This window comes from Erinaceus europaeus, chromosome 12 (assembly GCF_950295315.1).
Source record: "Erinaceus europaeus chromosome 12, mEriEur2.1, whole genome shotgun sequence".
Classification (NCBI taxonomy): Eukaryota; Metazoa; Chordata; class Mammalia; order Eulipotyphla; family Erinaceidae; genus Erinaceus; species Erinaceus europaeus.
In genome coordinates, this window is record NC_080173.1 from 15,221,856 (window position 1) to 15,242,310 (window position 20,455).

At 43.8% G+C, this 20,455-nt stretch overlaps 1 protein-coding gene and 1 non-coding gene across 4 annotated transcripts in view; both read right to left on the reverse strand.

Moving 5' to 3' along the window:
- Positions 1-20,455, reverse strand: part of CYTH1 (cytohesin 1) — an 88,859-nt gene that overhangs the window by 7,182 nt on the left and 61,222 nt on the right. For 2 of the 3 annotated variants that reach the window (XM_060202852.1, XM_060202853.1), the window contains exons 2-10: positions 14,373-14,455; positions 12,581-12,645; positions 9,178-9,244; positions 8,627-8,745; positions 8,220-8,300; positions 8,013-8,125; positions 6,770-6,918; positions 6,277-6,389; positions 392-470 (exon numbers count right to left, since the gene is read on the reverse strand). In XM_060202852.1, the coding sequence (XP_060058835.1) occupies positions 392-470; positions 6,277-6,389; positions 6,770-6,918; positions 8,013-8,125; positions 8,220-8,300; positions 8,627-8,745; positions 9,178-9,244; positions 12,581-12,645; positions 14,373-14,455 (869 nt within the window). The remainder of the gene's footprint in view (positions 1-391; positions 471-6,276; positions 6,390-6,769; positions 6,919-8,012; positions 8,126-8,219; positions 8,301-8,626; positions 8,746-9,177; positions 9,245-12,580; positions 12,646-14,372; positions 14,456-20,455) is intronic. The other variant, XM_016193631.2, reaches the window with a different exon arrangement.
- LOC132542263 (U6 spliceosomal RNA) lies at positions 4,385-4,488 on the reverse strand. The gene has a single exon (XR_009553364.1). It is a non-coding gene; the product is annotated as a U6 spliceosomal RNA (small nuclear RNA).

Here is a 20,455-nt window from a genome sequence, read left to right on the forward strand (position 1 = left end):
ATTCATGTTTCTTTTCTGTTCCCCTGGCAGGTCGTGATTCTTCCACCTACCTCTCAGTCAAGTCTTTCTTGGCAACTGCTCCAAGTTCACTCTTTCTAGCCCATCCCAAGAGCCTGTTTGTAATGCTGTGTATTGTGTTCTTGCTGTCTAGAACCAGAGCTGGGCTTTGAGCCTACATTCCTTTAGCAAGACACCCCATGCCATCTTAGGGTTCCCAATTAGAGATCTGTCTCCTTCTCCCTCCTCTTAAACTTTCCACCTCCCCCTCTCCCGCCCAAAGCTGCAGCAGGACAGATCCACATCTCCCCACTACCTCCTCCTCCCACGTTTGACTAGAGTTATAGAAACAGAGGCCTAGCCATCCCATTCTGGGTGACCAGCAGGGGCTCACCGTCGTATATTCAAAGTAGTAAAGGCAGTTGTCTGTCAGAATGAACCAGCGTCTTTTCCAAGTCTTTACCCTGCCACCTGCAGAGCAAAAAGACATGCACATTTGACAAGAGACAACCAGGCCAGTGTAACACACAGCTCTCCTCTCAGAGGGGAGGGCTGGGCAGGGACCGGGGACATGAAGACTATGGCAAACTAGTGACAGACACAGAGCCAAACAGAAGCACCTCTCACCGAGTGAAAGTCCATGGTGGAAGCAGAGCAAGCAAGCCAGGGAGCCCCTGGAGATGAGATCAGCACAGCAGGATGAGAGCAGGGACTTGGAAGGTGGGGAGGATTGGGGCAGTGATGGCCCCCACCAACTGACTAGACTAAAGAAGCACCAACAAAGTTTCTGTGTGATAGAAGTGGGGGAGGATCTGGGGAAAGGGGAGGATCAATTCCATATACACTGTACCCCTAGGTCAACCAGCCCTGGGTGGGAGTATAGAAGGGACTGGAAGGAGGAAACAGGAAGTAAAGACCCTTCATGATCAAATCTACATAGAACTTGAATTCTTGTGGCTTCACCCCATACCCCACTTTCCTGACTGCAATCAAGTTCTCCACTGGCTTCGAGGCCAGAGTCCTGAAAATAACATTCCCTCAAGTCTTGTGTAAGACCAAGAGGGGTCCTAAGTCAGAGGAGAATACACTAGTGAGCAGAGGTCCCATTCTGTAGCCTTCTCAACTCTGGGTTCCCCTCCCCGCCCCAACAAGCTTCTAGCAAAACAGCTATATGGGGGCTGGGGGGGGGGGGGCAGGGGAGATAGTATAATGGATATGCAAAAAAGACTTTTATGCCTGAGGCTCTAAGGTCCCAAGTTCAACTCACAGCACCACTATAAACCAGAGATTAGGTTATTCTGGTAAAAAATAAATAAGTTAATAAACAAACAAGCAAATAAATAAATATCAGATAGGGACCACAGGACAAACGGGCACCAAGAGTGTGACCTAGGGAAGACTTCCATCAGTTCTTTTGGTCTATCTCAATTCAAAGAAAAAAGAAATCACACTGGGATCCTGAAGTGGACACTAAGGAAGGGCAAATTTCACCATGTCCTGCTCCCAGCCATAACCATGGGTCACTATTTTCTTTCTGCTGCTTACATTATTAGGTGGAGGGAAAGCTTTCTCAACATGAACTACATACAAGCTTTCCAAAGGCATTCGTGTGTTCATAGGTATGCCAATTTATAAATGCTTTATGGTGCCATGGGCACTAAATGATCTTTCTGCTAAGGTTAAACTTCAGAGAATATGCCTTCTCCAACTTTCACAAACAGTAAGGCCTGTGAGTATAAACCTAGAGTGACCCAGTTGGCACACACAGATGAAGTAAGAGTGAGGCAGATCTGTGTTTCTAATTGCCAGGGTGGGCATACCTGCTCATACTGTGGGAGCTAAAAAGGCACGATTGGTAAAGAGATAATGGCGACAACATCATGGAGATAAAGTGTCCAGTACAGATCCTGGCAGGTAGTATGAGGATTATTGGCTTTCAGGTCTATTTTATGGTTCTTCTAGTGTGCCTGAACTCTAGAGATTACCAAAACTCTAAGAGGCACAGACCCAGGCTAGAAAAGGAGTTTGCCATAGCAACTTACTAGGAGCATGTGTTCCCTGCTCCTGGTAAGCAATCTCTCAAGCGAAGGCTTCTCTTCCTCACAGCTACTTAGCAGTTGATGTGAGCATTTGCCTGTGGTCTCTATAGGTCCTGGATTAAGAAAAAATATTGGTGGAGACTATGCCATGCATGTGAAAACAAGAAAGGTTGGGCAGAACAAAAATAAATCAGGAGAAAGGCATGGGAGTATGTTTAGAACTGGAGCCAATCTGTTACAAAAAGGAATTCTCTTCCCCATTTCAAGACAACTTGTGCTCTTTCAGCCCTTGGGTCCCCTGTCCCCAGGCAGTTCACCCCATGCAGATTCTCATTGGATCTGATCCCTCCAAGCACATCCAGTGGCCCTCAAGGCTTAGAAGGGCAGGAAAAAGGGATCAAATGGCAAAAGAAAGACTGGGGCGGGGGGGGGGGGGGGGGGGGGATGTGGGAGACAAAGTAAAGCTGGGAAGATCTTTTCCCTGGTCATGAAAGCATGGTTATTTCCCTGTTACTGAGACTGCTACTATCAAGTGTCACCATGGTCCCAGGGGTTTCACAAGGAAAGGAAAACAGACAGGAAACGAGCAGACAGAGCAATGCGCGTATTTGGACAGTCCCTGTGGAACTCAAAGCAGAAGCCCCCCACCCCACCTCTTATATCCCCTCCTGTCCTGTAGACTGAAGGCCAGATATCATCCTTCCCTGGGTTTACAAATAAACCTGACAGGTTCCTCAACAGTTTAGTAAACACCAGGGTCTGGGGAAGTTCTTTCTAGGTGTCTCTCAGCTCTAGTTTGTGCAGACACCAAGGAGCTCCTTCTCCTCCAGGAGAAGGTTGTTTCCTAAATTCAGCAAATGCAGAGAATACCAACAGGAACTGAGAAGCTAGCTCTGGGTTTTTAGTGATGACTCATCAAAAGAGAGGAGGGAGAAAAACAAAACCAAAATGAAGAACAGAGCTGCAGTTGTAATGCCCTCTGTAGTACTCGGGAAATTAGATAAAAAGATTTCAAGACGAGGGTTTGGGGTTTTATCCCTTTTTAAAACTTGGCATCGTTTTGAGTTTCGGAAATAACACACTCAAAGGCTTTTTTTTTTCCTTATTCTTTTATGCAAAGGCCAAAGTCCTAAATTGTTCAGTTAGTTCTTTTTCTGGTTTGCTTTCCAATCACAGCCTGTCAGAAGCACAGGGCTTTGGGAAGTCAGAGCCTCCCCTTCTCCCTCCTCTCCTCATTCCAGAAATGACTCTACATCAGGTTGTTTCATGACTATCAATTTGAATTTAATAAATGGAGCACATTCCTGGCCAATAATTCCAAGCGGAAATTCAGTAACTGCTTTCTCCGCTTGTACAACCCATTCTGGTATATTCCTTTGCTCTAGCACATTCCGTGAGGCTTTAATTACCCCATGTCTTGCTGCATCGCTGTCTGGTGCAATGCCGCTATTCATTCCTAAAGGGAAATATGGAAAGTGCTCTGGACCCCAGATCCTGACCAGTTCCCTAGGGACTGTACGATAGCTAGAAGCAGCATTAACACTACCAGCAGCACTAAAAAAAAAAAAAAGAAAAAGAAAAAGAAAACAGATTAGGAAAATGCTGCAGCAATTACAGTGGCCTGGGCAGAGCGAGCGAGCAGGTTGATGGGATTACATACCTCCTGGAGTTTGGGGCAAGGAAAAGAAGAGCCAAAATCATGGAAACATACAAATGAGGGAGAAAAGAAAATTAAAACAAAGAAATTAAACCCAACTCCTTAATCTTAAAGTGCAACGCATTAGTTACAAATGTCTCCTTGGACAGGGAGCTCAGCACGGAGACACTAGTGGGCTGTGCGTGCGGCTGGTCTCATCTGCAGTATCTCACTCGATAGAGGCAAAGTCTGAGGCTATCAAAAACCTGGTCCTGAAGATGACGTAACTCAGTTCTCACAAAACTCGGATTTATTAGTTTATCCAGAATTTGGGGCAAAAAGAGTGAGGATTATTTGGGGAAGAATTAAATAACTTTCTTTAGATGATAATCACTAGATTGTGCTTAAGACTGCACACATATAAATCCATGAGCACATATGTTCACATGTGTACGCACAAAAATGGACATTCTATGGCTCCCTACACACAGACATATACAAACAGCTACAGATGGTGTGAAAACCCTGCCTTCCTTGTAGCACAGAAATAAAAAGGGTGGTCTTCAGAGTGCTACAATGAAAACATAATACTAAGTAGTTTCAGGAGGGCTGGGTGGGGGTTAGGAAAACAAATGTAGTGACCTAAAACAAAATTAAATTAAATTAAATTAAAAAAGCAAGTCCCTCATATAGTTACATTTTTTTCTTTTAAAAAAATATGGGATGCCTCATGAATTTACATGTCATCCTGGTGCAAGAACCAAGATAATCTTTGTACTGTTCTAATTTTAGCATATGGGCTGTCAAAGCTAACACTTTGCATTAGCATTTAAACAAATTTCACTGGAGGGAGAAGTAAATTCAAACTCAGATTCACTTCTAAAATTTCCAGTAGGTTTCCTTTTAACTCTAGCCACTTGGCAATAAAGAAGCAGAGCAGAATGGCTGCCTGTGGGTTAGTAATTTTAGAGTCTTAACTTCAAAGATTCCACTGGCTTAAAGATATGTGAGATGTTGGCTAATTTAAGAGACGTTTGAAACTCCCAGCCAAATGGTGCTTTAAGGAAAATTGATTAATTGAATGTAAACACAAGGACTTAGAACAGACTTTCAAGAGGAGGTATTAATTCTATGGCTACCTGAATTAGTCAGGTAAGAAAACATACTATTTACTTTTATTTTTTGTTGCCACTAGGATTATTACTAGGGTTCGGTGTCAGCACTACAAATCTACCACTCCTGGTGGCCTTTTTTTTTTTTCTTTCTTTCAATTTTATTTGTTAGGAGAAAGAAATTGAGCAGGGAGGGAGAGACAGAGAGGGAGAGAGAAAGAGAGACACCTGAAGACCTGCTTCACTGTTCGTGAAGCAGCCCCCCTTGCAGGTAGGGAGCAGGGGCTCAAAGCCAGGTCCTTGTGCATGGTATTATACACAATCAACTAGATAAGCCACTGCCGGGTCCCTAAAAAGACACCATTGGTGGTCTGGGAGGTGGCTCAGTGGATAAAGCACTCAACTCTCAAGCATGAGGTCCTGAGTTCAAGCCCCAGCAGCACATGTGCCAGGGTGATATCTGGTTCTTTCTCTCCCCTCCTATCTTTCTCATTAATAAACAACATCTGGGGGGAAAAAGACACCATTGGGTTGTGGGGAAAGTAACAGTGCATCTTTCCATAGAAAAATAAGGTATGACTTTCCCAACAACTCAATATTTTAGTGCTTCCCAGATGCCTCCATAAAGGCTAGGATAGCAAATCTCATTGGGATGTTTTGTGAAATGGCAGGGGGCCAATCTGATAAACTTTTCCTGGTCATGTGGGAATTCATTCAACAAAATGCCAAGGTAAAAATAAATGGACAGCATTTTGTCTGTGTCCAAGTAACAGACATCACTATGTCCAAGGGCTCTTCTCTACTCTGAAACAGTAAGATAATCACATGTGGACATGAATGTCACAAAGCCCTACTTCTTCCTTTCTAGCTACTCTCACACCTTCGTGTGCTGTCATGATCACAACGTCAGTATACAAGCTAGCATTTGGCAAAGGGGAGGGGAATAATTTTTTCATTTTTCTGATCAAACAAAAGCATGAATGCGGCTGGTTTGGACTGGAAAAGAGGTTGGTGGGGAGGGACCCATGCCCAGGAATGAGTCAGAGTGCTGTGGGGTGCGCTGCAGCCAAGGGCTCTAGGTTGCCATGCATGCTGCCTGTGGGAGCCAGATGCAGGAGGAAGTGATGATGCACTGGAGGGAGGAGGGAAGGCAGGAGTGCCAGATACAAATCTGTATGATAGGAGAAGGATGGATGCAGTTAGCACCCTCCCAGTAAGGAGGAGGGCAGGCAAGGGGAAGGACCAGGTCCTCACACAAGAGTGGGACTGTGGATCACACACCAGCGGCAATATTTATGGCCAGTGAAGTCTGCTCCACAGGGAACGCTTCTGCATTCACTTCCTTTCTGAAGGTGGGTTTTTAACAGTCTGAATTCAACCCAGGTCTCTCCACAGCATCTCCTGGAACCAGCCCGGCTATCCCCACAGTGTATATACCCTCCTTCCCTTTAACTCTCAGCTTTAGGAGCTCTGACTCAGGGGGCACTACTTACCCAATTTCAATAGCCAGCCTTCTCGGTCTGGATTGAAGAACGTGTGAGTGAGGTCGTTCCCATCATCTTCTGGGATCTTAAAGGGTTCATTTTTTATGCTCTCATATAGATTCTGGGATAAAATATGACACTGTTTGGCTCTGATTCTAAAAGGACCTTCCTCTCCCCTTCGTTTTCAAGACTCGGCAACTCCCACTTTATGCCCTGAACCTTGGCAGGCATTGAGAACAGAACAATGTGACTGTGCCCCGTAGAGTGGTTGGCACAGTCAGCTAGGTGTCTAATGGACAATTACAGGAAAAAAGAAAGCAGCTTGACCTCTAGTCTGCCTTCTGTTTCAGATTTCTAAATCACTTTCCCCTTCTGAGCCTCACTATCAGTTTCATAATGAAATTCACATCAGTGGCTGAATGAAGAATGAGGAGTGACTGGACTCTAAGTCTCTCTCCTGCCTGCAAACACTGACTCTCTCGGGACCAGAGCAACACTCACCCGGAGCAGCTCCTCGGGCAGGTCACCTCCGTCATTGATGCCTCTGTTCATGGCAATGAACCTCTCCACAGTGGGCTTGTCCTTAACGTTGGGGTTATGCAGGCTGGTGTTCAACATGATGATGGCAAATGAGAGGACATAACATGTGTCTAAAGAGAAAATTAAAAGGGGAGCCATGGTATGCTAAGACGACTAGAAACATCCCACCAAAAGAGAGGATGTAACAGAAGAAATCAAGACAGACTAAAAAGCCATGCTTTCCAAGGAAGGAATCAATTTACAGGTCTAGGTGTGCTCCCACATAAAGTTATAACACAGGACCAGAAACACAGCTCAGTGATAGAGAGCATGCTTTGTATGTGTATGAGGCTTTACGTTTGAGTCTCAGCAAAATAATCATAATAAATAAAAAGAACAAGAAAGAGAAAGAAAAAGTAAAGGTATGTATGATGAACTGAAAAGAGAAGGTATGACAGAATGCACAACGTATTTCAGTGCTAAAGATACTCGTTTTTTTTTTCAACTCATAAAAATGTACACTGTAGAAAATTAAAAAAAAAAACACAACACAATGTATTTAAAAGATTACCTATTACCTATAATACCACTACCTTGATTTTCTGTTCACAAATGCACACCTGTGTGTAATATATCATAAATCTATCTCACAAATGCATATAACAAAAAGAAAATCAAAACAGCTATACAGGCTTTTATTTTAAGTTTTTTAATTATCATTTTTACTTATTGGGTAGAGGCGGTCAGAAATTGGGAAGGAAGGGGGAGAAAGAGAGGGAGAGAGACAGAGAGACATCTGCAGCTCTGTTTCACCACTCACAAAGCTTTCCCCTTGCAGGTGGGGACCGGGGGCTCAAACCTGAGTCCTTGAGTTCTGTAACATGTGCACTCACTCAACCAGGTGTACCACCACCCAGCCCCCAAACTTTTGTATTTTTTAATTTGAGCTATATAGTTTTTAATCCTGTTTTTCTGTTTAGCTAATCAGCATTTCTCTCTACCAATACAAACTCATTAAAAAAACAACTTTAATAATTGCATATTTCATAATTCAAGGTCATCACAATATACTCTTACTCCCAACTATGTCTTGATTTCCAAGCCTTCACTATAACTACCATTTAAATGAATGCATGAACGCAAGACCTGTTTTAGAAATTACCAAATACCAAGAAAAGAAGTTAGTGTAAAACATAAGCATGCATGAGGGTGAGTTCCCACTTACCTGTGGACTGGAACACTCCATTATTGCACTGACAGTATCTCTGGGCAAATGCTTCCATCATCCGGTCGATTTTCTGAGCCTCTCCTGGCAGCCGGAAGCTCCATAAGAACTGCCTGTGGAGTGCGGATAGGAGTGTTACAGGACAGACACATAATCGGGAACCTGCCGCCCCACTATGCAATGTGGTCCCCGGGCACACACACTCACCGTAATGCCTGGACGAGGTTGAGATCAGTGAATTCATGTAGTTCCACGAATGCATGAAGAACCTGGATATTAAACTCATCTCTATCAAGAAAATAAAAAAAATATATGGGGCTTGGCAGGAAGTGGCCACCAAATGTCATGCTGAGAGTTTGAGGTGGTCCCAATCTCTAGCTGGGCTATTTCCCACAGTCCCATTGTCAAGTGAGGAGTGTCTTTTGTGCCTGCTATGCTAAGGCAAAGGGGCCCACACCCCACACCAAGTGCTCCTTAGAACTTACCTTCAGCACCAGAGAGTAGCTGTGGCTGCCTCAGGACAAAACTCTCTTAGAACCTGAAGCCTTCTGGACCTAGTTCCCTCTGGGACTTCTGACTAAACAGCCCCTCTGCACCCAGGCCCAACACCTTACCTCTCCCCCAGATAGTCGCCAATTGCTGTTTTGTTGAGTCCTTCCCCTTTATACAAGAACTGGGCAATATCCTCACAAGTGTTCTTTAGCAGATCATTCTCTATTAAAAACTGGATCCCCTATAGAAATGTAACAGAGATATCATTCGAGTTGGACCAGAAACCTTCAGAAGAATGGGGAAGTGGGGGAGTGCTATGGACATAGAGGTAGCTAATCAATATCTGCCAATTACTCGAATTCCTCATGAAGAATGCATCAAAAGTTCTTTTAACATGTATGTGCCTATATATATAATTTTTTTGTTTGGTTGCTAATGAGAGAACAAGAGACTAGAGCCCCACTCTGGCATATTGGTAGTGTTAGCATTCTGTTCCTTTTCTTGCTAACTCATACCACACTGTATCAGTCTAGGTAATCAGAATCAGATACAGGCACTTGCAGTTTCTCAAACTGTTATGTGGAAAGAGCCAGGTAACACCCAGAACAACACTGCTAGATGTTCCTTGAGCACTGCACAGGAAAGCCCTCAGCTGCAGACCTCATTCACGTACCTTTTTAGGGTCCATGTTAAACTTTTTCCTGCCCATGGCTACCTGTTTGTTCCTCTGCATGTTTTTCCTGTAAGACAACCACCACAGTCATTTCAGGAGGTCAGGTAGTCAGAAAGTTTTAGAAAGAATTCAAACTTGCATTCACTGAATTGCTGGAACTTTGGACAACTTAATCCAGGAGAGTCGCAGGCATGTTTTGGTCTGTGGCAGGCTAAGCAGAGGGTAACCCATTCTCATGTGCCTTGTATTGCTCTTTGTATCTGTTGTATTGGTGTGTATCTGTTTACTTTTCTGTTTTCTGCTTTAAAATGTTTCATTAATGATTTCCCAGATTATAAGATAACTGGGGCATAATGCCATAGCTTTTCTACCACCACAGTTCTGTGTCCCCATTCTCTCCACTGCAAATTGCAGTAGTTCTCCCAAGACCACAGATATGGGGTGACTATTATTTCTATAACTATCTATCTGTATTTTTTATATATTTGCTTGTTTTTTTTCCCCATGGTCTTGCCATCTCTTCCTTCCTAAGTCACACCTACTACTTCTTAGTGTCTTTCCTTTTTTTTTTTTTTCCTCTCTCTTCTCTTTCAGGGTCCAGAAGGAATTGGAGTTTAGAGCCCTCTGGTTATCGTCCCCTAACATTTACTCCTCTGGGAGTGTGGACCAAAATCCTTTATAGGGTGCAGAAAATGGGAGGTCTGGCTTCTGGAGTTGCTTCTCTGCTGGACATGGGCACTGGCAGGTGGGTCTATACCCCCAGCCTGTCTCTATCTTTCCCTAGTGGGGTAGGGTACTGAAGAGGTGACGTTCCAACTGATTATGGTATTTATGGTCCCCAAAGCCCTCTGCAAGCCTTAATAGCCTTTCTTCCCTGTATCAGTGGTTTTCTTTTTATAACATTATTTTCAAAAGATGTTATCTAGGTATATTTACTTATCATGGAAAACACCCATTTTTAGTGTATAACTGAATGATTTTTAGTAAGCTATCTGGCTATCACCACAAGCAGTATTTTGGAACATTTTGACCAGTCTAAACAAAACTCTTCACATCTATTCTTATCGCTACCCTCACACAAACAATCTGCTTTCTGCCTGTGGATTTGCCTTTTCTGAACATTTCACACAAATGGAATCATATACTATGTGGAGTAACATGATGCCTTTCACTTCGAATAATGTTTCCTGCATGTTGGAGCATGTGTCAGCACTGTGTGCCTTCTTACTGCCAAGTAACATTCCACTGGATGAGTCTGCAATGCCTGTTTATCCATTCACCAGATGATGGACATTCAGACTGTCCCAGTTTGTGGCTGTTATGACTAAGCCTCATCTCTGTGTGGATATACACTTTAAAAAAAATTTTTTTCCCCAGGTACATACCCAAGGGGTGGGTGGACATGCTTCACAAGATACATCTATGCTTAACTTTTATTTATTTATTCCCTTTTGTTGCCCTTGTTGTTTTATTGTAGTTATTACTGATGTCATTGTTGTTGGATAGGACAGAGAGAGATGGAGAGCGGAGGGGAAGACAGAGAGGGGGAGTGAAAGACAGACACCTGCAGACCTGTTTCACCGCCTGTGAAGCGACTCCCCTGCAGGTGGGGAGCTGGAGGCTTGAACTGGAATCCTTCCGCTGGATCTTGCACTTTGTGTCATGTGCGCTTAACCCGCTGCACTGCCACCAGTCTCCCTATGCTTAACTTTTTAGGACTCTGATAAGTACTCAGTTTCCTCAGTGTTTAATAGAATTTATGATACAAAGCAGGTTCACATTCCAAGCTTTTCAAAGTCTATTTACCTGTAGTTAGTCTCATGGGTGGCAACTCATAATTCATCTCCTTAAACTCAGCTCCTGGCTAGTGATGCTAGACATGTCCTGTGTGTTTATTGTGCATACAACTTCTTTTGTAAGGCATCCAAGTTTTTGGGGGGATGGGCCCATTTTTTAATTGGGGTCATTTTTCATTACTGAATTGTATGTGTTCTTTAAAGGTAGATATATATTTAAATGCAATAAAAAGGACTTGTAGTGAGTATATATAAACAGAATATGTGTGTGTATATATACTGTACATATGATTCATATATTGAATATAAGTCTTTCTTCAGAGACATGTTAGTATTTTCTCTATCTGTGCTGGTTTGCTTGTCCATTTTTCAGTAATATCTATCCCCCCCCCTTGGTAATGGCTAAGACTCCATTGCTCTGGGATGACATTTTTCTTTTCTTTTTTTACTTTTTTCCAGAGTGAGAAAGGACAGAGTCAGAGAGGGAAAGACACCATAGCACCCAAGTTTCTTCAGTATGGTGGTGGCCAGGCTTGAACCTGGGATGCATGCATGGCAACACAAGTGCATTGTCCAAGTGAGCTATTTTGCTGGCCCTTAGTAATATATTTTATAAAGTACAGTTTTAAATGTTTACTATGAACTCCAAGTTATCTGGTCTTACCAGGGCACTGCTCTGCTCTGATTTATGATGCTGCTGGAGATTGAACCTGAAACTTAAAGAGTCTCTGGCAAGAAAAGTTTTTATAACCATTATGGTATCTCTCTTACACTCTAATTTATCTGCTTCTCCTGAGTTACAATTTTCTAAGTGGAAACTAACAGAGCTATAGCCCAAAGCTGACAACACAGAGACTTTAGTGATGAGCTGGTCACTTTCTGTAGAAGACACAGCCACACTAATCCATAGTGGCACCACCCCAAGAATCTAAAATAACAAAATCAAACTGTCGTATGAAGCCAGGCAAGCAGACTTAGGCTTAGAAAAATACAGACACGTAGTACACTGGAAACAACCCACTGATTGCATTAAGCAGTTACAAACGGTCTGGGAACCCCATTCAAGACGAAACTGTCAAAGTCACTAACATATCATGTACTTAAAAGAAGAAAACTATCCTATCATCTTGAATTATAATTTTATTTCTACTCTCTCTTCTCTTAGGCATTAGGGAGGCACAAATAAGTTTGCAATTATACCCAGACATAGCTGGACCTTTCAGCCTTCTGAAATAACATTAGTATTATTCAGTAAGCTTTTTCCTTTACACAAAGGAAAAACAGAAACAAACATAATGCAAACAGTAAACATTAAAGGGGAAGAAACAGCAGTTGACACAATAACTTAAGGATAGTTCAAAATCTTCAGGGACCTAAAAAGTTATCTAGGTAATCTTTCTAATGTTATAGAAAGCCTTCATTCCAGGAGGCTCATCTTGAAGAGTACAAAGAAGAGAGTGTGATTGTGTATGTATATGCTAGAAAAAAGAAAAAGAAAAAAAGGACAAAAATTGCTCCCCCAAACACAAAAAAATAAAAAAGTGTCATATAACATGCCACAACTATAGGCTACAACCACAAAGCCACTGACATCAAGACAGACTTACCTTTCTTCTGTGGATCCCAAGTTTTCAATTTCATTAGCTACTTCTGCTATCTCATCCTTCAGCCTCTACAAAACAGAGGGATAGAATGTCCAGGATTACCAGGAAGGAAGAGACAGAACAAATTAAAACCTCTGGGGGGCGGGGGGGGGGGGGTTGGGCAGTAGAGCAGCAGGTTAAGCCCAGGTGACGCAAAATGCAAAGGATCCCGGTTCCAGCCCCCGGCTCCCCACCTGCAGGGGAGTCGCTTCACAAGCGGTGAAGCAGGTCTACAGGTGTCTGTCTTTCTCTCCCCCTCTCTGTCTTCCCGTCCTCTCTCCATTTCTCTCTGTCCTATCCAACAATGATGACATCAATAACAATAATAACTACAACAATAAAACAACAAGGGCAACAAAAGGGATAAATAAACAGTCTAAAAAAAATTAAAACCTCTGAAATCTCACATAACTTCCTAAAACAAAGCCAATAAAGCAAAGTGAAGTAAGACAAAATAAATCTAAAATGTTAGGAAACATGATCTAGTCAACAAATATTACTGAGCACCTACCAGCTAGTAAGCATTCTGTAGAACACACGCTAGAACAAGCTCCTGGCCTCAAGGAGCTTGTCATCTAGGAAACTTTATAATCTTCATGAACTTTATGATCTGGGAATTTTATGATCACGTTCAAGGATGTACCTTGAACATAACTGCCTCAGAATGCACCGTAAGGGTTAGAGGACTCGGGATGAACTGTTCTGCAGCTCCACTGGCCTGTACTGGACCCATGTTGTCCCTGAGTGGCTGGCCAGAGGGACATTCAGTCCAAGCTCTTCACATCTAGTGAGTCAACTGTCATAGTTCAGGGGACTTTGACCAACGTAAGCTGTCTCCATATCCAGTGAAGGAGAAATCAAAAAATTAAGTACTTAAAACGTGCTCATACTGGTAGGGGTAGATAGCATAATGGTGATGTAAAAAGACTGCATCAAAGTCCCAGGTTCAATCCTCCCTGCACCACTATAAGCCAGAGCTGAGCAGTGTTCTGGTCTCCCTCTCTGTGTATCTCTCTGTCTCTTTCATTGAAATGAGACAAATACATTTTAAAAATAAAGAAAATATACTCAAAGCAATACTACAGCAAGACAGGTCTTCCCATGCTTTGTAGCTTTGGGGTCCCAGGGTGCTTCTCCTCACTACCTCTTCCTCTGCCTCCCAGATGTTTTTTAAAGACTTCCGGGAGCATCTGCTGCCTCAAGAGCTAAAACAAGTCAACAAATGGTACCTGTGATTTCCTTCCCACAAAGACTGGCGGTTCTAGCAAGGAACTGAGATAAATCATGACTAGGCGCAGTCAAGGAGGAAGCAGCTCCCGGGTACACAGGAGATCACATGACCCACCACACCCTGCCCCAAGTCTGTCTCCTTTTCAACTCACGAATAAAGCAACTTGAGTGCCGTCAGTCAGCTGCACAGGCAGGATAGGACAGGGGTCTGATCACCTTGACCCACACTGTAGCCATTCCTTCACCACTCTTGCTAGGCAGTCAGAGAACCTGGGCCCCTCTGTCTCTGACAGTTGGTCCACCGGGTGGAGTTTTCCAGCCACTTAACCTCTCTGACTCCATTTCTCACCCAATCACAGGGACTACCATACCAACACTGTCTTCAGAGCAGAGCGGTAGCAAGGCAGAAGACCTCAGGAGAAGACAACCTGTCCCACATGCTCACACCCTCTCACTGCTTGTCGTCACCTGTCCCGCACTCATGTCCTCTGCTGGGACGTGCCACCCGTCACTCTCCCACGCCTACCCGAATGTCGGCCAGCAGCTCCTGCTTTCTGCGCCGGATGTTCTCTAGCTCCTGTCGCTCTTCTGCAGTCAGGTCACTGGGAACTACAGGAAGCAGGAAAGATTTCATTAAGAAAGTTTTTAAACTCACATAAAATATATAAATCCATCAGAAAATGAAAATGGGGGAACTGGGCAGGTTAAGCGCACGTGGCGCAAAGCGCAAGGACCGGCATAAGGATCCTGGTTCGAGCCCCCGGCTCCCCACCTGCAGGGGAGTCGCTTCACAGGCGGTGAAGCAGGTCTGCAGGTGTCTGTCTTTCTCTCCTCCTCTCTGTCTTCCCCTCCTCTCTCCATTTCTCTCTGTCCTATCTAACAACGATGACATCAATAACAACAACAATAATAACTACAACAATAAAACAAGGGCAACAAAAGGGAATAAATAGATAAATATAAAAAAAAGGAAAAGGAAAATGGGAATCAAGTTGGGAGTGACACCTGTTAGCAACCCTAGTTCTCACATTCTAATGCACTTTATGGAAAGAAGAAAGGTGCTCTGAGAGGATGACCGGAGGATGCTCTGAGAAAGAACTCTGAGGAGAGGGGGAGAGAGAGCCTGGAGCTGAATGAGGCTGCAAACAGTGAAAGAGGGACTGTGCTGTTCATGCTCTGGCCACTTCAATCCCTTGTGGGGAGGTCCAAACCCTGGCTAATCAGTTCCCCTGCCCCACAGAGAGTCTGTCCATGACCCCCTATGTGGGAAGGGCAGGCAAAGCAATGTGAGCTAATAGCTTTGTGTCATTTCTGGGGGAAGTGGGGAAAGAAACTATATGTATACCAAGAAAGACAATCTAGGATATTGTTCAAACTGGAAATAGTGCTTAACTCTGGGGCTGGGCTATGGGCACTTTTCCTTTTTGCTCTGTACTGCTTGAGCAATGTTTTAAAGTGAGCTCTCATCATCAGAATAAAGTTCCTGATTTCTTAATCACAGTTCTCACCACAAAATGTGTACATTACTCTAAGAATCCATCTCCTCACCTATAAAAACAGGGGTTCACCATCTCTCCAGAGCCCTGCCCCACTAGGGAAAGATAGAAACTGGCTGGGAGTATAGATCGACCTGCCAATGCCCATGCCCAGCAAAGAAGCAGTTAGTAAAGCCAGACCCTCCACCTTCTACACCCCATAATGATCCTGGGTCCATGCTCCCAGAGAGGTAAAGAATAGGAAAGCTTCCAGTGGAGGGGATGGGATACGGCATCTGGTGGTGGGAAATGTATGGAATTTTAACCCCCCTTATCCTATGGTTTTGTCGATATATTCTATTTTTATTTTATAAATAAATTAAAAAATTTAAAAGTGGTCAATTGTATGGTGAAGGACAGAACTGAACTATTTTGATGAGCTTAATGCATATACAGATGCTAGTTTAAAGTAATATAGACTTGAACTTCTGTAAGGCTAATGCAGTGTCACTTCAACTGAGAAGTGTTTACTAAAACACTACAAAAATTAAAATTAAAATTCCCACATGATAAAAAGAAATAACAAACCAGGGGTTCAGCTAACACCCTCCTAAGATGCCCCTCAAGATGTGCTGAGATACATGTGGTCCACGAGAAAGCAGGCACTAGACTCAGGCAAGCTCAGGCCTTGCTCTAATTCTACAGACACCAGTCAGGTCCCCAGCAAAGGCAACTAATCTATTCAACCACAGTTCATCACCAAAGAAGTGGGGACACGATCAGCCACTTCAAGAAGCTGCTGTGAGAATACAGTTGAGTGCAGTGAGTGCGTCACAATTCTTGATGCTAGAAGAGCTGCCTCCTCATAGGGGCGGGAAGACAGTCTGCATTCTCCACCTTCTGGAATCATCTAATATGTTAGACCTGCACTGTGCAATCTGGTGGCCAGAGGCCACCTGGAGCCAAGAAGCATGTGAAGTATGAATAATCTAGGTTGGGGATGGAGGGGCACATCTGTCTTTGTACACAAAAGTACAATAACTCTTTAGTAGTATTTTGTACTGACTACACACTGAAATAACTTACTAAAGAAAAGAAGAAGAAAAAAATCTCACAGGGCTACCAGAAAGTGACAGTGGCTTCTGTCGTCCTACTAGACAGCAGTGTAACATCCTACTGATAACACTGTTACTGGGAAGCAAAGTGGGACATGGTTCTTTCTACCTTGGGTACTAAGACTAATCTACCATAGTAAGGAAACAGTTATTTTACTCAAACATTTCATGAAAAGCATCAACGAACAAAAGGGTAGAAACAAAAAGACCACAATTAAGTCTATGGCACAGGTTAACTGGCTACATTATCCATTTTCTGTCACACTCCTCTGGAATAATGTTGCTGAACTTCCCCAAGATGCACAATTACAAGTACCCTAGATATTATGATGACTCCCCGCCCCCAAAATCAACAGTATCAGAACAGTACCCTCACACTGCAGAAGATTCCAGTCATCTTTTCTATAGTTTCACAAGGCGTAACCCATGGCACTGTAGTTTGAAACACACTCCCACTCCTTTCAAGGCTGGTAAATGTCCCAGATGAGTGAAATTCAGCCCAGACCATCTTTTATGAGAAGGATCACCTGTGTCCTGAAAGCTCAGGTGTGTCACCTCAAAGGCTATTTCCAGATGAAGTAAGACTAAGAACAAGCCAGCTCTAGTCATCATGAAAACCACACCAAAAAACAACAGAAACACAGCTGCTCTGGCATATGAAGAGAAGTTCATGCCTGAATTTTTTTAACCAAAAATTTTTTTGTCCATAAAAACTAGATCATCCCTTTAAGAAATGAATTTCCTAAGGTCCTAAAAGATAAAGTCTCACTTTAATATAATTTTGAGGTAATCATTCTTTTTTTTTTCCTCCAGGGTTATTGCTGGGCTCGGTGCCTGCACCATGAATCCACCGCTCCTGGAGGCCATTTTTCCCCCTTTTTGTTGCCCTAGTTGTTGCAGCCTCGTTGCGGTTATTATTGCCATTGTTGACGTTGCTTTGTTGTTGGATAGGACAGAGAGAAATGGAGAGAGGAGGGGAAGACAGAGAGAGAGGGGAGAGAAAGATAGACACCTGCAGACCTGCTTCACCGCCCGTGAAGCGACTCCCCTGCAGGTGGGGAGCCGGGGGCTCGAACCGGGATCCTTACGCCGGTCCCTGCGCTTTGCGCCACGTGCGCTTAACCCACTGCGCCACCGCCCGACTCCCAATCATTCATTTTTAACTGCTATCCCACTGAGGTAAACAACCAGACTTTGATTTTGAAACTGAGAGAGATGCTTAATCAAATCATCAATGAGTCTCTGCCCATGCAGAAGCTAGACTAAACTGCAGATGTTTATAAAGAGTCTGATGAAAAGCAGAACCGTTGTGTACAATATTTCTATCTCAAGACTGTCACATATCCTATGAAAACACTTTTTATCATTACATGTTGCTTTCTTTTTAGAATCTAAGCTCCCAGCTATTCTGGATTAACATTCACACCTGACGTTTTTTTTCCAGAAAGTTGTTTCTGTGAATCCAAAACGTGTTTCCAGTTCTATACCTTCCAAGATACTATTTTGGAAAGAGCAAAGGAGTTGATTAATAAAGCAGCACCTATAAAGCTAACATAGCAAAGATCCATCAGCAGAAGAAATTTCAACACCTTTTCAAGACTGAGAAAGCAGAGTGCCAACTGGGGCCCTGGTTAAGGCCTGGTGTGCCTGGTGTGAAAACTTCAGTGTTTATCCTTAGGCATAGTCCAAATAGCAGCCTGCGGAGAACACACAGCTAGCTCTGAGGGGCACCAGCTTAGGCCTCCTGGGACCATGTCTGGCAGCAAAGTAAGTCCCAAGCGACCCAACCCAAGACCTTACTATCCACAAGGCCACCCAACAGAGCCAACCGCTCTACCATGTCCTTCTAACCCCAGAGTCAGGGCCTAGAGAATAGAACAAGGGAGGGAACAGAAACAGCCTCCTGCGCCCACAGATACTAACAGAAGAAGACTTGTTCTGCTTTGTTTTACAGAGCACTGCTCAGCTCTGGCTTATGGTGGTGTTGGGGACTGAAGCTAGGATCACTGGTGCCTTGGCGTGAAGGTCTTTTTGTATGACCATTATACTATCTCCTTAGTCAAAGAAAAAAAATTTTCCCCCTTTTGTTGCCCTTGTTGTTTATTGTCATTGTTGTTGTTATTATTGTTGTTATTGCTGTCATCGTTGTTAGATAGGACAGAGAGAAATGGAGAGAGGAGGGGAAGATAGAGAAGGGAAGAGAAAGACAGACACCTGTAGACCTGCTTCACTGCCTGTAAAGTGACTCCCCTGCAGGTGGGGAGCCGGGGGCTCAAACCGGGATCCTTACGCCAGTCCTTGCGCTTTGCGCCATGTGTGCTTAACGCGCTGAGCCACCACCCGGCTCCCAGTCAAAGAAAAATATAAAAGCAGAAAACTGAAAAAAGGAACAAATACAGGAAAAGAACAAACTCATGAAAACTAAGCATATTCTCCCTCAAAAAAAAAAAAATGGAAAGTTGAGACATTTCTACAAAAGCAAAATTGAAAATATAAGCAAAAAGCCAATGACTTCAGTATGACAAGATCTTCTGTAATCTCAGTAAGAAATACTCCTAGTGAGCTTCAGGAACTGACAACCATCCTGAGTGGAGAGTGGACCAGCCAAGCACAGAACAAGATTCCGGAGGCGGCAGTGGAACTGAAGAGACTAGAGAGGCAAAGTGCTACGAAGAAGCTGTCTTGACCCAAGACTTACTTCTCAGCCAAGTAGGAGAGCAGAAGAGAGTCACTTCAGACACAGGAGGCCTCCAAATGTCTTCCATACAACCTTCTGAGCCGTAGCTGCAGGAGTAGACAAGCTCTCACAAGTGGCAGAAAGACTAGCCCAAGGAACCCAAGACCAACTGGGGGTAGAGAGACTCTGAGAAGAACATGTGATGGGGAGAAGAAACCACTTGTCTTCTCTCTCCAGAATAAAAGACCACTGAAAACATTAAAAACACTAAAGGGGAATATGATATATATATATATATTGCCACCAGGGTCATCACTGGGGCTCTGTGCCTGTAACACTCAACTGTTCCCTGTGGTCACTGGGAACACCACAGTTCAGCCACCAAGATGCAGATGCTACCATGATGCCAACCTGACTTCCTTGGGCAGATGACTTCACCAGTGTGTCCTGAAACCCCACCTCCCCAGAGCCCGGCACTGCTAGGGAAAGACAGAGACAGACTAGGGGGGATGGATTGACCTGCCAATGCCCATGGCCAGTGGAAAAGTAATTACAGAAGCCAGAGCTGCCACCCTCTGCACCCCATGCAGATCTTTGGCCCATACTCGCAGAGGGATAAAGAATAGGAAAGCGAGGGGCGAGTGTTAGCACAGCGAGTTAAGTGCAGGTGGCTTGAAGTGCAAGGACCGTCATAAGGATACCAGTTCGAGCCCTGGCTCCCCACCTGCAGGGGAGTCACTTCACAGGTGGTGAAGCAGGTCTGCAGGTGTCTATCTTTCTCTCCCACTCTCTGTCTTCCCCCCCCCTCTCCATTTCTCTCTGTCCTATCCAATAATGACGACATTAACAACAACAACAATAAAACAACAAGGGCAACTAATAAAATAACTAATAACTAATGAAAAATTAAAAAAGAAAAAAAGAATAGGGAAGCTTCCAATGGAAGGGATGAGATACAGAACCCCAGTGCTGGGAATTGTACCCCTCTTATCCCATAATCTTGTTGATCATTATTAAATCACTAGTAAAATAATTTTTTAAAAAAAAGAAAAGACTCGGGAGTCGGGCTGTAGCGCAGCGGGTTAAGCGCAGGTGGCGCAAAGCACAAGGACCGGCTTAAGGATCCCGGTTCGAACCCCGGCTCCCCACCTGCAGGGGAGTCGCTTCACAGGTGGTGAAGCAGGTCTGCAGGTGTCTGTCTTTCTCTCCTCCTCTCTGTCTTCCCCTCCTCTCTCCATTTCTCTCTGTCCTATCCAACAACGACAACAACAATAATAACTACAACAATAAAAAACAACAAGGGCAACAAAAGGGAATAAATAAATAAAATAAAATAAAGAAA